At 36.0% G+C, this 17,840-nt stretch overlaps 1 protein-coding gene across 1 annotated transcript; it reads right to left on the reverse strand.

Moving 5' to 3' along the window:
* Positions 1–2,748: 2,748 nt before the first annotated feature.
* On the reverse strand, positions 2,749–3,519 carry LOC138942951 (uncharacterized). The gene has a single exon (XM_070313449.1). The coding sequence runs from the start codon at positions 3,517–3,519 to the stop codon at positions 2,749–2,751; it is 771 nt and encodes a 256-aa protein (XP_070169550.1).
* Positions 3,520–17,840: the final 14,321 nt, after the last annotated feature.

Consider the following 17,840-nt stretch of genomic DNA (forward strand, 5'->3'; position numbering starts at 1 on the left):
TGTCTTTTGCATGGTTTTGGTCGTAAGTCCTGCATCGTTTTTCTTAATTTTAGCAGGAAATCGTTAGAATCGCTATTTGCTTCCCTAGACTCTTGCAGAAACTCGCCAGGAAGTCTTATTGTTTCTCCGTACACTAGTTCGGCTGGTGTTGCTTGGAGATCGTTTTGAAAGCCGTTCTGATTCCTAGCATGATTACGGGCAACACTTCGGTCCATGCTTCTGTTGCGTGGCATTTAATAGCAGTCTTCATTTGACGATGCAAGCGTTCGACCATGCCATTAGCTGCAGGATGATAAGCTGTCGTATGGATATGCGTTGTTCCTGTTAACCTTGTTAGTTGTCGAAACAAGTCGGCTTCGAACTGTCTCCCTTGATCAGTTGTTATCCGAAGTGGTGTGCCGAACCTTGCTATCCAGTGAGTGAACAAATTCTGTGCTGTTGTTTCTGCGGTAATGTCTGCCATCGGAATAGCCTCAGGCCACCTTGAAAAACGATCGATTATTGTGAGGCAGTATCTGTAGCCTTTTGAAAGAGGTAGTGGTCCTACCAAGTCTATGTGAATATGTTCAAATCGTTTTGTTGGGCCTATGAAATTTCCAAGAGGTGCATGGTTATGCCTTGAAATCTTTGCCTTCTGGCAGTTGATGCACGTCTTGGTCCATTGATGGCAATCTGACTTAATTTTTGGCCAGACGTATCGGTCTGCAACCAACTTTGCTGTAGCTTTGGTCCCTGGGTGTGATAGACCATGAAGAGACTGAAATATCTGCTTTCTGTATTGTTTTGTGACGAACGGACGTGCAATTGGTGTTGAGACGTCACAATAAAGTACAGCGTCTGTTCCGGGAATTTGCACTTTCTGTAATTTGAGTGAAGAGTCTCCGTTTATTAATTCAAGAATCTCGGAATCATCTTCTTGCGCTTTAGCTAGGTTTTCTAAGTTAACGGCGGCTTGGATCTCTTCTACTCTTGATAAGGCGTCAGCGACAGTGTTGTCCTTTCCCGAAATATGGCGAATATCGGTAGTAAACTGTCCAATATACTGCAGGTGCCTTGCTTGTCTAGGGGAGCTGTGCAACGGGTCTTGCTGAAATGCATACGTTATTGGTTTATGATCTGTATAAACTGAAAAAAATCTTCCCTCAAGCATGTGTCGGTACTGCTTAATTGCCGTATAGATTGCGAGAAGCTCTCTGTCATATGGACTGTATTTTTGTTGTGCCGGATTTAACTTTTTGCTGAAGAAGGCTAATGGTTGCCAGCTCTCTTTGTCACGTTGTTGAATTACTGCTCCCATAGCCTTGTCAGATGCGTCAGTTGTTAGAGTGATCTCGGCTTCTGGTTTGGGATGTACTAACATTGTTGCCCTGGCTAGACTGTCTTTGCTCCTACAGAAAGCTTCCTCTAGTTCTGCGTTCCAGGTTATTGGCATTTTCTTTTTGGCTTTAGGCCCGCTGAGTAGGCTGTTTAGTAGCACCTGATCTTTTGCGGCATTTGGAATAAACCTGCGGTAGAAGTTCAATGTTCCCAGATATTGTCGTAGCTGTTGGATATTCTGAGGTTTCGGGAAATTTTTGATTGCTTTGATTCTGTCTGGGGGAGGTCGTGTTCCTTATTCCGATACTTCGTATCCTAGAAAAAGAACTTGACTGGCCCCGAATTTGCATTTGGCTGGATTCAGTAGAATTCCATTCTCTTCTAACCGTTTGAAGAGTTTGCGCAGATGATCTTCATGTTCCCTCTCGTTGTTGGATGCGACCAATATGTCGTCAATATACGCGTAGCAGAATTCCAAATCGCTGGTTATTTCGTTAATAAAGCGTTGGAACGTTTGTGCTGCATTTCGAAGACCGAATGGCATGAATCGAAATTCAAAAAGCCCGAAAGGAGTGGTGATAGCTGTTTTAGGTATATCTTCGGGGTGTACAGGAATCTGGTTATATGCCCGGACTAAGTCTAGCGTTGAAAAGACTTTCTTATTATAGAGTGTTTGCGAGAAGTCTTCAATATGAGGTATTGGGTAACGATCGGGTATTGTCCTGTCATTCAGCCTTCTAAAGTCACCACATGGTCTCCATGCGTCTCCCTTCTTTGGAACCATATGTAAGGGAGCCGACCATGGGCTTTTTGAGGGTTGAATTATTCCTTCTTGAAGCAGAAGATTAAATTCTGCTTTTGCTGCTTTTAATTTATCGGGTGCCAGTCTGCGAGGACGACTTGCTTCCGGAGGACCATCAGTCGTTTTTATGAAATGCTTCGTGTTGTGTTTGACTGTTCGTTCTTTGGTAGTAGCCCTTATAATGCTGGGGAATTCTGCCAGAATTCGGTGGTACTTGTCTTTGATTGCCAGGATCTTTATTGATTCCGTGAATCCAATTTCTGCTGTTCCTTTAGTGCTTAGACTTGTTTTTCCATCTAACAGGACTCCTTTTTGCAGATCTGGCAGCAAGTGATAATATGCCAAGAAGTCGGCCCCGATGATGGGAGTTGTGACGTTGGCGATCACAAAACGCCATGGGAATGGCCGTCGTAGTCCCAACTCCGGTTGGATAGTTATCCAACCATACGTTGTGATAATGGAGCCATTTGCTGCAAATAATTCGTAATTTGTTGATGTGATTTGTCCTGTTAACATTGAACGAGGATATACACTGACGTCAGATCCTGTGTCAATCAGGAAACGTTTCTTAGTTTTTTGGCAAGTTACATAGAGGCGTCGGGGTCTTTGGGCGGGTCGGCTGGCCTCCATCAGTGACTGCCCTGCTCTTTTTCCGATTGGAATGCACAAGGCGGTGTGCATTTCTGGGCCTTATCCCCGAACCTATTGTGGTAAAAGCAGTTTTTTTTATTGAATTCTCGGCTCTGGCTACGGGTTCGGCTAACTTTTCGGTCGTGCTTTTTGTCTCTTGATCTTCCTCGAGAGAGGTGTGTCATGAGGGTAGTGACCTTCTTAGATAAGGCTTGTATTTGTGCTTCAAGTGTTTCTCTGGGTGTCGTTGTTGCTGCGACAACTGTTCTGGACGTCATTTCGTGGATTCGGTCAGCTTGCTCGGCCACATCGTTCAGGCAATCCTCTGTTCGTGTGGCCAGGATCATCTGAGTTTGATGAGGAAGTCTTCCTAACCATAAGGTGCGCAATAGCGAATCCGGTACATTGTCTGCAGCTAGCGTACGTAGATGTCTTAGGAACTGCGAGGGTTTCCGATCTCCTATTTCTTCTAATTCGAGGAGCTGTCGAATACGCTGCTCTTGAGAGACTGATAATCTCTGGACAAGTGCCCTCTTGATGACTTCATACTTGTTTGCTTCAGGAGGATGTGTGATAATGTCCTTAACCTCTCTTATCTGGCGCGATTCTAATTGTGACAACACGTATGAATATTTTGTGGTATCTTGGGTGATTCCACTCAAGATGAATTGACCCTCCAGCTGGGCGAACCATAGTTCCGGTTCTTCGTTCCAAAAGGGAGGTATTTTTATCGCAAGCTTATTGATGGCGTTCTCTCCGTTAGTGTTCATGGTTTTTAGCGTCGGGGTCACCAATTTGTGGGTAAGTTATTTAGAATAGGAAATCTTTTGCTTTAGGTTTTGCAGTAGGTTATTACCCAACTATATCCTACTTGTAGGTGGATGAATAAACGAGTCGGTTATTTTTAAAACATATTAACACATTTATTCTTTCCTTGATACATCAAAAACGGAGATTGCGGTTAAACGCAAATGATTTATTAAATAAGAATTTTCGCTTGCCCCCGCGTCTTTTTGTTTGTGTTGCGGCGTCTATATAAAATCTGAACGGGCTAGTTTGTGTAGAAAAGTTCTCTTTTTTAGGTGTCCTTTTTAGTGGTGAAATTAATGGTGGAGGGTACCACGGAATTGGAGGCGTGATGCACTGCGGTCGCTCGATGTCCGGGGTTATTGGTCGATCCTTCTTCTTTTTTGGACGGGAAATTCCTGTGCTGGATTTAGGCGGCCTGGCGCCTTGGGTTGAAAGTGACTGAATGCCTTGGGCTGGAGGCGGCTGTACGCCTTTGACTGGAGGCGACTGTGCGCCTTTAGCTGGAGACGACCTGGCGCCTTGGGCTGAAGGCGAATGAACGCCTTGGGCTGGAGGCGGCTGAACGCCTTGGGCTGGAGGCGGCTGTGCGCCTTTGGCTGGAGGTGACTGTGCGCCTTTGGCTGGAGGCGACTGTGCGCCTTTAGCTGAAGGCGACCTGGCGCCTGTTTTTCTCCGCTTAGCCGAAGTTTGGCTTAGCGGTGTAGGGCGAGTCTGGCGCCGTCGGGTGATATCGGCCAAAGTTGGCAGCGTACTGACGCTTGGCTGTCGCGGTATCTTGCTGATTGATGCGGCGACTAGCGCCGTTACTTCCAACGTATATGACTAGCGACTTGCGCTTTTAGAAGAATGGCGACTTAGCGCCTAGAATTCTCTATGTCACTCTTCGTGATTTTCTCCGCAGGGGGTCTGACTTATATTACGGCCGGACGGCTTTTCATTCGCGAGTTGAGGGCGCATTGCGTCGCCAAGCAGTGCCGCCCGCAACACGCGGATGGGCGAGCGCTTTCGAGAAGCGCTGAAATCCGAGCGCTTTCGAGAAGCGCTGAAATCCGAGCGCCTTCGAGAAACTCTTAAATTGTTGCCATAATTTTTGTGGTTGTAGTATGTCACCACATATGTATACAATAAAATATTAGATTTTTTGCTGTCGTCAAAATAGCCGATTGACATATATATATATATATATATATATATATATATATATATATATATATAAATATCAGGGTTGGGAAAGTTACTTTATAAAAGTAACTCGTTACCGTTATTGTTATTTTTTCTAAAAAGTAACTCGTTACCGTTAATCGTTACTAATTTTAAAAAGTAACTCGTTACCGTTACAGTTACTAAAAAGTAACGAGTCGTTACAATTTCCGTTACTTTTTTACAATACAAACTAATAAATTATTTTGCATAAGAAAAGCTTTTAAAAAATTGTAAGCAAGATTTCATTCAAGGTTTAGTATAAAATAAATGATTAAATTTTATCGAAATTCTTTATTAATTTTTAATAAAATTTGTTGCTCCATAGTATCATCATTTAAATGCCCTCTTTGTGGTGTTAATACAGAGCCACCGATGCTAAACATTCTTTCTACAGATGCACTGCTTGGTAGAGCTGTATTATATTTAATAAAAAGTTTTTTAAGTTTTGGATAGTCGTTTAACATTTGTATATTACAATTATTTGATTTGAAAAACCGTTGCAATTCTTCTTGTTCAGATTCATTTTGCACCGTTTTTTGCTCAAAAATGAAAAAATCATCGTGATCGTCAGATTTTCCAGCTTTTGAAGAATTTTCAGTTGATCGGATTCCCAATAAATCCTCCAAGTAATTTTCAGCACGTTTTCTTTTTTCTCCGGTTAACCAGTTTAACTTAAATTTTGGATGTAAACATGCTGCTATTATTAATTCTTTTGTTTCAAATATTGTAAGAAATTTAAAATCAAATATAGTAAATTAAGCGACATTGTTTGTTTTATTGAAATTAATACTTTTGAATCAATAGTTTAAAATAAAATAATATTTTTCAATTAAATCCTTATTTAAAATTAAATAACATATGTATTAATCAAATTAATAAGTTACCTTTTATTTAAACCTTGCTGAATAGCTTCAACTAATGAATGGCAATCTATAAGGTCAGATTTATTGAGATTTTCTAATTTTCGTTGCAAGGTACTTAGAACTGGTAGTAAATGAGAGCTCTGCTTTTCCGAAAAGATAAAGCTCTCATTGGATATCGCGCGTCGCGTCATCGCACTGGTCTGCAAGAGCCATAAGTTGATCAATCACATTCAAGCATTTTTACAACATAATAAGAATGCTAATTGGTCGATTTGCTTACGGCTTTACGGTTAAGATAAAAATTTTATTACGCACAATAGCAAGAATAATATCTTAAATAAATCAAAAAATTTGAAAAAAGTAACGATAAAAGTAACTGTTAAATTCGTTACTCGTTACCGAAAAATGTAACGAAGTTACTTTTTCCGTTACAAATAAAATTTGTAACGCCATTACCGTTACAGTTACCGAAAAAAAGTAACTGTAACGGTAACGGCGTTACAAGTAACGCGTTACTTCCCAACCCTGATAAATATATAACAATATATGAGTGATTTAGAACAAAAATGATCCAAGTCACATTCTTAAGATTGTTAGAGAAACATTAATTTATAAATTGTATTCAAGTAAATTGTAATCTAATTATTTGAATCTAAAATTAACTTAAAATCTTCTAAATTAAAGAAATTGAGACTAATTTTTTAAGTGCAATGCTTAAATTATTTGTTTTCTCACAATGTTAGAAATGACTTGGATCACTTGTTTAGTGATCTATTTATATGAGCATTGAAAAATTTTACTATATATTATATTTTATGATATTTATTTTTAAAATCTCTTCTGTTAATTTGACATTTGCGCTCATAATGTATCTTTTTTTTTACACATATTATTCATTCTGAGTATAGACATAAATTTGACAAAAGATTTAAAAGAAGAAAGTGCAATAAAATATATTGAAAATTCAATAATCTAATGTCGTTAAATATGGAATTAAAAAGTTTAAGTGTGGAATTAATATTAAACTTCTTATGTTGTATTGTAATAGTATAACAAATAATATAATATTTCTGTGCATACATACATGTATTTTTATAATATCTATATTTTAGCATCCCCTTATGGAAAAACAAAACGGGTACGATGGACCGAAGAAGAAAAAGAAACAACGCTTCAAGCATTTGCAAAATATATGGAAAATAAAACATTGCCATCTCTAAAAGAGATTCAGAAGATAAGGAATAAATATGGATCTCTTATTCGTCGTACATCGCCGCAGATCAAAACATGGTTGCATAATATGCAAAAAAAAAATACGACAATAATGGCGTTTTAAATTTTAAGAATTTTATATGAAATATTTATTATAATATTACATTTTAATTTATGTGTTATATCTAATTTGATGTTTGATTTGATGCTTGATTTGATTATTTTTGTATTTTCTTTTTTAATTATTTTGTGTTCATTAATATTGAAATAGTTTATAAGATATTCGCTATAAAAGCATTTTTATTTGATTTTTGTTACAAAACGTGATATTTAGTTTAAACTGTTGCAATGTGGCAATATAACTTAGATTACAATACTGATTTTATATTCTAAGAAATCCGTACTATTGAATATGTTGTTTGAGTTCATTAATTATATAATACTATTGTGCTTGATATTATATTTATTAATTTTATAATACTGTGCCTGATACTACTATTGTGCTTCAGTTTATGTTAAAGACGGAAAATTTATATTTATAGTTTATATATGAATACAATTTTTTACATATTTCTTCACTCAAAAAAAAAAGATAGAAAAAAAATATTATATATACATACCGTTATACTGTGATAAAGTGCGGATCTTTATTTATAAGTATATCGTTTGCAATTTAACATTATAATAAAATATAAATATCTAAAATATAATATTTATAATATTCATGATTTATAAAAAATAAATATTACATTTCAGATATTTTTATTTCGTATACCTTTTTAGATTGCTGATATGTTCTAAGTACAAATAGATTCGCAGTCATATATGTATGTAAATTTTATATACGAAAGAACTTTTCTATCTGTATTATAACGTTGTTTTCTATATATAAGGTAGTCTTCTAAGTAATTAATCTGTAATTTTTTAACCAATATATGTGTCTTTTTTTAGGATTAGTCTCGATTAATCTCAATTATGTATATGTCATTCTATTAGTTTATATATTCTTTATCTAGATATCATTTTAACAAGAAACTTAATCTGAAAAATAAAAATATACTTTATTATAAACTATTTTCTGATACACTTCATAATTAATAAAAATAAATTTAAGTGTATACTCACAATACATAATATTAGTACATATCCTCGAGACGCACAACAAATAATCTTTTCCCCTTTTTTTCTGCTACTTTCTTCGTTTCTGCCATCGGATGACTAATATGATCCACTTAGACGGCCATAAACTGATTTAAAATGTTCTTTTTCTTCTATTTTTTTTTTACCATCAATGATTGTCTTTTAATTTAACCAATATGTGTCCTTTTTTTAGGATTAGTCTCGATTAATCTCGATTATGTATATGTCATCCTAGTTATATTTGAAAAAAGTAGCTTAAAAATTTGTTTAACATTCGGGGAACAACAAGGATAAGTAATGCATCATGCGCATCGTGCATGAAATGGAACGCAGCCTATATAGGACTAGTATGAGGAGAATACTCGACTGTGATTAGTCAATTTCTTAAGGCTTAGGGCTTATTACACCTATTGTAGATCCGGACTTATCAATATCATTATGTTATTATTGTTATTATTTATATATTATATATTTATATATTATTTATATATATTATTTCCCAGATAGCACAAGGATGTCCTTAGGACGTCCAAAGGGCATCCAGGACATACATGTAGGATATCCTCAGGATATCTCATTGTAATCCTCAGATCTCCTCTGGATGTCCTGAGGAAGAGTAAATGATAGCCGTATATTAACCTCTGGAGAATCCAGGGAGATCCTGTGGAACATCCTAAGGATTTTTATAGGATATGTTAGGGCTATTTTTCGTATGTTTCAAGGAGCAAATTTTAAAATTTAAATATAAATTAAAATTTTGTTTTGTTATTTACTGCCAATATTAAAAATCTAATATTAAAAATAGTTCACCGTTCTTTAATATTTGAGGCTTTCGTGCTGTACATGAATATTTTAGATTTGGCTCCCGGGTTTGAGTTGTGTAATATTTTCTAAACAATCCAATATCTGAATTCCCTATGTTGGAATTGCATCAGAAATTGAACTGATAAAAAATAATTACATTTGTAATTTCCTGTCAGTTGCTCTTTGCATGCTTTATATAATTCTCATGACCAAATCTCAAATACGAGTTCGCGTGTCGCATAGCGGTAAACAAACGAACTAGCGGTTGAATACTATTGTTTGTAAAGTTTTTGGAATGTTGTGAACAGTAACATTTCTCATGAAATATTAAATAAATAATAATTTTGGATATATGAAAATGTGCGCATCAAATTCAATTATTAATATTAAACGAAATTAACATTAACAATTAATTGCACATGTATATGTCCTCTGGAAATCCAAAAGACATCCAATATAATAGACAGGGCAGATATATCCTACAGACATCCAGGGGTTATCCAGTGGACATTTATAGGACATTAATACTTATTATAATACTTAAGATTTCTAAATTATATAAAATAGCCGACACAACTAAAAATAATTATGTATGCATATTAAACTTTTATAAATATATTTATAATAATATCTTCAAACATCCTACAAATGTCCTGAACCGTCCTGGACATATTCAGGATGATCCTGAGGATGTTTTGAAAATAAAATAGATTTTTCTATATCTATACTTCATTCACGCCGATTAATCCTCGACTCAATAAAACAAAATTAATACTTTAAAAATCCCGTAAACTTTTTATATGGTTTATTACATCTTACACACACTTTGGGTTAAGAAACGCACGGAGCGCATAAATAGATAAGCCGCATAAAAAGTTTATGGGATTTTTAAAGTATTCAGTTTTATTGAGCCGGGAAATGTAGATATATAAAAATCTATTTTATTCTTTTGTATAACTACGACAAGAAACGAGACTCGTGATTATTACCTATGTCGAAATTGATATCCGTAAATCTGACTATTTGTCAAAAATATTTTTGTGTGTTTGTGTTTTTAGTTAATATATATATGCTGTCTGTAATTATTTCTAAGAGGAAAGAGAATATATAGTTAATTACAAATTTTATATGGAAATCTGTTTTTGTTTTGTAGTAAATACCAAGAAAAGAAAAAAATATTATATAAATAATAAAACAATTAATTAATAAATAATTAATAATGAAATTGATATATATAATCCTATCTGATTGTTGGGATTACATTTGTAATATATCTAATGTAAGATATCTTGAGAATTTAGTGACGAAAAGTCGTTGGCCTCGCAATAGTGTGTGATCGCCTATCTGATTTACAGATAACTCGGGGTTGAAATATCGTTGATGCGAAAGCATGGTGACGTAGCGAGACGATTGTTCGTTTATCATGAGTTTTCGTGCGCGGACGGGAACAAACCTGTTGAAGCGTGTTACAGCGCGTGTCCTTTGTTTGGACCCTATTTTTTGAGCGTATATCAATTCAAGTCTTTAAGTACTTGGTCAACTGTAATAAATATTGTGTTCGGCCATATAGAAAATTTCTTATTTCGAACGCTTTGTAAAATATTTCAATCTACTAGGTAGATTCAATTTACTACATTTATAACGGAAAACTCCCAAATTTTTAAGCTACTTTTTCAAATTTAAGTTATTTCAAACTAATTTATGGCACTTTGAATGAATCATGCTGGCTATCCAGAGGCAGAAGCCCAAAGAAGTAGAGGGAACAAAATCGTTCGTTGTACGTCTCGAGAATGCGTCAATATCAGGTACCATGTATGGTGAGTATACAATTATTTAAATTTATTTTTATTAATATGAAATATATTAGAACTGATTTATAATAAAGTATATATTTTTATCTTTCAGAATAAGTTTCTTATTAAAACGATATCTAGGTAAAGAATATGTAAACTAATAAGATGAGATATTCACAACTGAGATAATTAATCCTAAAAAAAAAGATGTATATTGATTAAACTAAAAGGCAATCACTAATGCTAAATAGAAAGAAGAGAAAGAAATATGTGATAAACTAAATATCTTGTAAGTAACGTATAAAAAGAAATAAATGTATTATAAATATATTGATTTTTTATATGTACATAACATATATGAAAATAAATATATTATAAACCATTTTTAATATAAATATTCTTTACAGATGTTTTAAAATAAGCATTTCACTGTGTAATTGTCCAGATTCTTTGATTATTGGACGTATCCAGGATATCAGACCCACAGGTGTATCCCATTAATCTTGAATTAACCACCTTCACAAAGCCTTCTTAAAATCGTGCAACGCCTATATTTCCAGCAATGATGAGCATTATGTGTTTCCTGAAATAGCGCAGTGAAACTAAATCTAAGATAGAAAGAATTTTTCTTATAATACTACTTTTAATAGGTAATCTAATGATCTACTTATAATATATAGTAATAATCCCAGGAACTTCTAAGTATATTGATAATATTGTAACGGCGGGGCCGTTACTACGGCAAAATATATATATGTATATACAATAACATGTCTGCCTCGCTTATTCGACCCTACCCTACCTATCCCGCTCGCACAATTACCGCGCACGCTCTCTCGCTCGCACACGCATCGTCCGTATAGTGGGAGGCCCCGGCCGGGTATATAAGCCCGGCCGGCCGAGGCATCGGGACCAGATCCTGTCCCGACATCCAGCTCCCGACACCGACCTGACCAGTACCTACTACCTCCTCGGGCTAAGGTTTCACTTAGCCCTGTCGGGTTTCGCCGACTCCTGTCACCGCTCCTCGGGCTAAGGTTTCTCTTAGCCCTGTCGGGTTTCGCCGACTCCTGTCACCGCTCCTCGGGCTAAGGTTTCTCTTAGCCCTGTCGGGTTTCGCCGGCTCCTGTCACCGCTCCTCGGGCTAAGGTTTCTCTTAGCCCTGTCGGGTTTCGCCGGCTCCTGTCACCGCTCCTCGGGCTAAGGTTTCTCTTAGCCCTGTCGGGTTTTGCCGGCTCCTAGCACCTACCCGGGCTGAGGTTTCGCTCAGCCCTACCGGGTTTCGCCGGTTTCCGTTGCCAAGGCCGGACCCGACGTGACACTCGGGCCTGTCGGCAATACCCACCTACCTAGCCTAACCGTAGTAATAAGCCACCTGTAGATATCGCGTCGTAGCCTTAAGACCGTTAGCCATAAGTCCGCTAGTTCTAACCGCGTCGTAGTAAAAGCCTGTTAATAATAAGTCCGCTAGAAATAAGCCTGCTAGACCTAAGAGCCTGCTAGTCATAACCGCGCCGTAATCTTAAGCTCGTCTGTAAATAAAGCCGCACCATCGCGATTAAGCCGCGTTTCTCGCCGCGTACCGCTTTGCGTTTCTCGCCGCGTACCGCCTTGCGTTTCTCGTCGCGTACCGCTTTGCACACCCGCGCCTGACACCAGCTTTCTGCCGACCGCACGCTATTTTGTACATATCTTTATTTAAATAAACTATTTTTTATACTTCTATTGTGTTTCGTAAGCTTGAGTCTCCCCTCTTCTCGAACCCGGACACCGACGAGCCGATCCGAGCGTCGAGCGAGGTGACCGCGTTACAATATCAACTAGTATTTACTAGAATACTAGTTGATATTATCAATATACTTAGAAGTTACTGGGGTTATTACATCATAGTTGTCTTGAAAATCCCAGTCTTCCATAGAAATTACTGTTTCATCGTTTGCACTTGTGTCATCAAAATATAATATTGTAATAATTTCTTATTACATATATATACAATAGATATATACAAATATATAAATGATCACATATATATTAAGCATTTATAACAATCCATATTTACAAGACAGGACTTATACATAATGTACATATATTAGATGTATATTAGTACGTATATTAGACATATATTAGTATGTATATTAGATAGTGAGCCGCTGCTAAGAAACACTGAAACATAAATCAAGACCAAATTGATATAAACTTGCTACACTTTATGTTTATTTTTATATTTCAATCAATATTATTATTTTGTTTATTGATAGGATAAAAAGACACAAAACGACTACGACTATAATACTATATATGATTATAGGTTATATGTTGAAAATAAAACAGAATCAAGTGAGTGGAAAATTGACTATGTGAAGAAAAAAAGGAAAGAAAGATAAGAAAAAGAATAATGCTGAAAAGAATGATATCAAAGATGAAGCTACAGACAACGATTATTTATATGAAGATTACCTATATGTTTAAACAAAAGTTGATAAATTAACCACTATTGCAGGAGTTTTTAAAAATTATTATTGTATCCAGCTACTATATTAAAATTGCAGAAAAACAATCATATATTCTAGGATGATAGAGCGTTTGAAAATCTTTCATACATTTATCTCCTTTAATTCCAAAAGGAAACGTCCAAGAACGCGCAATCGTGCTCTCATTGTCATGTTGATGTTGGAATTTATATTTGATACACAGATTATTAACATTTAAGATCAGCAATTTGTCATCTAATTTGTGTAACTATATCATCTCGCATTACAGTTATAAAAAATGTCTACAGTGTCATTTATCCTTTAATTATTCTCAGGCTTTGTACTATTTTTGTATATGCATAATATAGTTGTATATTAACCGTTTGAGTGCGGCGAAGCGCTATCGCGCTTCACTTGTCGTTTGCCAAAAATGCGGAGGAGCGCGATAGCGCTTCTCTTGTTTTGTACCGAGAATGCGGTAGGGCTGCTGTTGGTTAGTATAATTTTCGCATCTATTGAGATCAGTTGTATTCATATCAAGTGCAGTTGTTATTCATTTCACTCAATTGTGGTTTTAGCATATATATAAGAAAATTCTTCAGCACTCAAACGGTTAAGAGTTAAATTAATATTCCTTTGTTTATTCATCATATCAAAATATCCATAATGTACAGTAGCATTTACTTTTTCTTCTTATATTTTCAGCCGAAGTATTTCTGTATACGTTTGGTAGGAACATTCTGTATGATATCTTGTTTATGATGTTTTCTACCTTATATTATAATTGTAATTAGCAATATCCTTAGTTTTCTTGCGACAATATTTTAAATTTTAGCATATTTTTTATTATGGCTTTCGTATCTTCTTGTTTTTCAAATACTCTTTTTTTAGCTATATTTGAAAATATACGAACAAACCACAAAAACTCGAAATTTTAAAATTGAATATTGTAATACTTAAATACTGATAAAATTGTATAACCTATAGTAAACTTTCCTTCAAGAATTTTATTTTTTTATAAGTTAAAAGTAATAGACAATTATGTTACAATAAAATCTAAATACATAGCAATACACAAAGACAATCTCAGCATAAATAAAGTACTATTTTCTTTTATATTTGATAAGGTTATATGAATTGTCAGTTATATATATATATAATATAATCATATATATTAGGTATCATTGTATTTCAGTTCATTATACGTGTAGTAAAATATAACAACAATATAACGCGCTTTGTATATTATAAGCGCATTTCTTATATTTTACAATATACTTTACACCTGTATTTGCTTTTATGAACAACAGTTAATATTTTTATGATATACATATATATATATATATGCGTGATATCATATTATGTAGCTACATATGTGTGATTATGTAGCTCATTCAGCATCATATACAAAATATAAAATAAAATCATGATAAGATTACAATAAAATATCAGAAAATATTATGTACCTAACTCCCATAAATATCATTTTTTACGATTATCACACTCTACGAGAATTTTTAACTCAAGTTCGAATTTTATGGTCATTTGTTACTTTTTTCTTTTTATTATTTGTGATTTATCTCTTATTTTATTATAATTTTTACATTTCACGAAACTAAATAACGTCAGATGATTATCTTATTGTATATCACGAACACCGAATTTAATACCATATTGAAATGTTCATAGCATGCCTTCTTCACTTAAAAAATTGATCGGGCTGTTATAGTTGCGAAGGACATGATTGTCTCTTTTTTATGCTATGCGTACTAAAAGCATTTATTTGAATGTCAACGTACTTATAATTAAGATTTCGCAGTTTTCTATTAAATATGTCAAATATAAACGTTATATTAAAAATTTAATTTTAGTTACATGAATCTTTTGCGAAAGAAGTATAGGGGCAACTATAGAGACACAACAAACCCCCACTCCTCGGCCACTGGCGCCGACTCCCTGCTGGGAAGGTCTGGGGCCCTCCCCCCTAAGGGTGTCTGTAGAAAAAAAAGAGTGGAGGGGACTCGTGGACGAGGCGTTTTTCCTCTACGAGGCAATTTTCCCCTTAAATTTTTTTATTTTTTTTATTTTTTTATTTTTTTTATTTTTTATTTTTTCGGTCGCGTGAACATGCTCGGGCTCGAACCTGGGTCCTCCACATTTCCAGACAGGGTCCTAGTATGCTGGGCTAGCTGAAATCTTATTAGAATAAGGATTAGATGTAGTATTTGTAGAGAGTAGCCCTCCGGCATAGGGGACCCTGTGCTCTGATTGGCTTCCCTATAGTGGCCTATAGCCGGCATTTGATTGGATGAGGAGCATTGTTTCTGAGTGAGAGGGAAAAACGCGGCAAAATAACACGTGTGTAAGAATCGGCAAGATGGCGACTACCGAGGATGGAGATATCGTGCAGTATACGCATCTCCGCTTCACCACCCCTACGGAAAAACCGAGAAATTACGGTATATTTCATCCTCTCCTCCGACCTCTTTGTGAAAATACAAAATCGGATAAGGTACTGCTAGAATAAAGTAACTGATACGCCGGGGCTGAACACGTGCGTACATGTACGGGTAGGGTTGACCGGGCGACCGAGGTGCACTAGGCAGGTAGACGTTCGGTAACGTCATCGCTGGAGAGGATAGAAAGGGTCATGAAATACGGGTACCTGAGACTGTTTGACACGGAGTCTTAGGACGGAGACTATGACGTCACGGAGACGCCGGGAAGAAAGGATAGGAAAAGAGAAAATGTTTTTACGTAGCATTATTTTAAAAACAGTTTTATTTATATTTATTTATATTTCTTACATAAGAATATTATGCTTTGTACAATAAAAAATTATTTTACATAAAAATATTTGTACAATAAAAATTCTTATTTACAATTAAATATAACTATATTGCGTAGCAAAAAAGATTATCTCTTAGCACGAGGGAAAATACGCGAATTCGTTATATTGCAACTTTAAAAACGAGAGTTGAGAAAACAGAGAAGAAAAATTATCGTTCTGCTACATAGCCGTATGGTAACGAACAATGACTATTGATAAATTTACGTTTCATCAATACAGGAGTACATACTTCAGTTTCATAGCGTGTTACGAGCTCATGAAACACAGTACGCCAAATTGCTCTAAACCGTAAGTTTATCGAAGTTCCAGCCGATTCTTCCTCATTTTCTTCATTTTCCCGTACCCTTTCTTTAGCTAACATCAAATTTCTAATACTAAGAAAATTGACTAGTTGAGAGTTTTCAAAATTTAAGGTTATGCCCTTCACTTTGCAGCATTCGTGTGTTCGTCCGTCCGGTGCACGAACAATGTACGCATAAAATTTAGGGCCACCAGATACGAACGTCTCGATATAGCTACCGCGGCCGTAACTTTCAAGCTCGTCCGTCATATCGCCTAGAAAATTTCCCGTACGTGGTTCATACGTTCGGGTCACCGCTGCTCACGTAAATACATGAATCCGTATCATAATACAAAACGCGACGATCTAATCGCTCTAAATAAGAATATAATTTTAAACGCGTCTGCGCCGTCGTATATGCAGCTATTACAACATTCGTTATCGGTGAGGGAACAACAGCGTCTTGTTGCAAGCGCCACGAAACATATATTACCTCGTCGTTTACGGGTAATATGCCGGTTATCTCGTGCTCAGTACTCGTCATCAATGTCGCAAAACGCTGAGGCGTTTTCACGACTTCGGTATTTGGTAAATTGGATCGCTGGCCGAATTTTCCCCAAAAAGAATTTAAGCACAGCTTCGCGACAGAACGTAAACCGGGATTCCGAGTGACGTTACGTTTATCAAGAACGATACCTTCGGTTTTCTCGTACTCCCTCAGATATCGTTCTTTAGCATCGTCGTCGTTTTCCCCGCATTCACACGACCATCCACTGGCTTCTTGTTTAAGCTGCAAGAATGTATTTATATATTCGGTGAACAATCCGCCTTGACGTGTCGTATGATCGAATTGGCTAACTTTATATTGCCAAATCTTGCTTACAGCTGTCACGAGATAACCTTTTCCGTTGGCCTTGCGTAATTCGCAGGTCACCCACGTACCCTCGAATTCGCGTTCACGAGCATCGTCATGTGTACAGGGCACCTGCGAAAATGTTTCGCAACAACTGCGGCATAAAGCAAAAAGCAGTTTTCCCTGCGCACGATATGGGAGTACCAGATGAAATAGGTCGCGTGGTGGGAGTACTCTGCAACGTATGAGTCCTTCAATCGTATCGAAATTATAATTCGGTGCCCTTCCGATTATTGCGGAACATTCCTCGCCGACGTAAATATCCGGATGGTCGATTGGGAACAAAGAGGGTACAAAGAGCACACGTCCACGTATCGTATTTTCTCCGTACCCGTAACCTCATAACGAGTCACGATATTTCCCGTGCGGCCGCTGAAAAATGCATCGCGAGGATCGAGCGGAGATGTTTCCACCATCGGATGATTTTCGAGATATTCGCGCATTTCGTGATTATCGCATCATAATTTATCATGCGAATCTTTTTGCGAAAATAAATGTTTTTAGAAATTAGTTTGAAAAGCAAAAATCATCATTTGTGATTATAAAATAAATAATACGTCAGTAAGTGTGACGCTTTCAATGATTAAGGAATCTGTGATCAATGAAATACATGCATGGTGATTAAAATAGCCCCTGATGTATATATAAAATGTTAAAAAATATCATAAATTAAAAAATAAATGAGCGAGAAAAATATTCTATATAGATTTGCAACATGAAACGGGATTTACTTCCTTAATCATATTTAATA

This window comes from Polyergus mexicanus, unplaced genomic scaffold (genome assembly GCF_030449975.1).
Source record: "Polyergus mexicanus isolate NDT 795.1 unplaced genomic scaffold, iyPolMexi1.0 SCAF_24, whole genome shotgun sequence".
Lineage (NCBI taxonomy): Eukaryota > Metazoa > Arthropoda > Insecta > Hymenoptera > Formicidae > Polyergus > Polyergus mexicanus.

Coding starts and splice junctions, on each gene's coding strand:
- LOC138942951 (XM_070313449.1), bottom strand. CDS start 3,519: ATGAACACTAACGGAGAGAACGCCATCAATAAGCTTGCGATAAAAATA.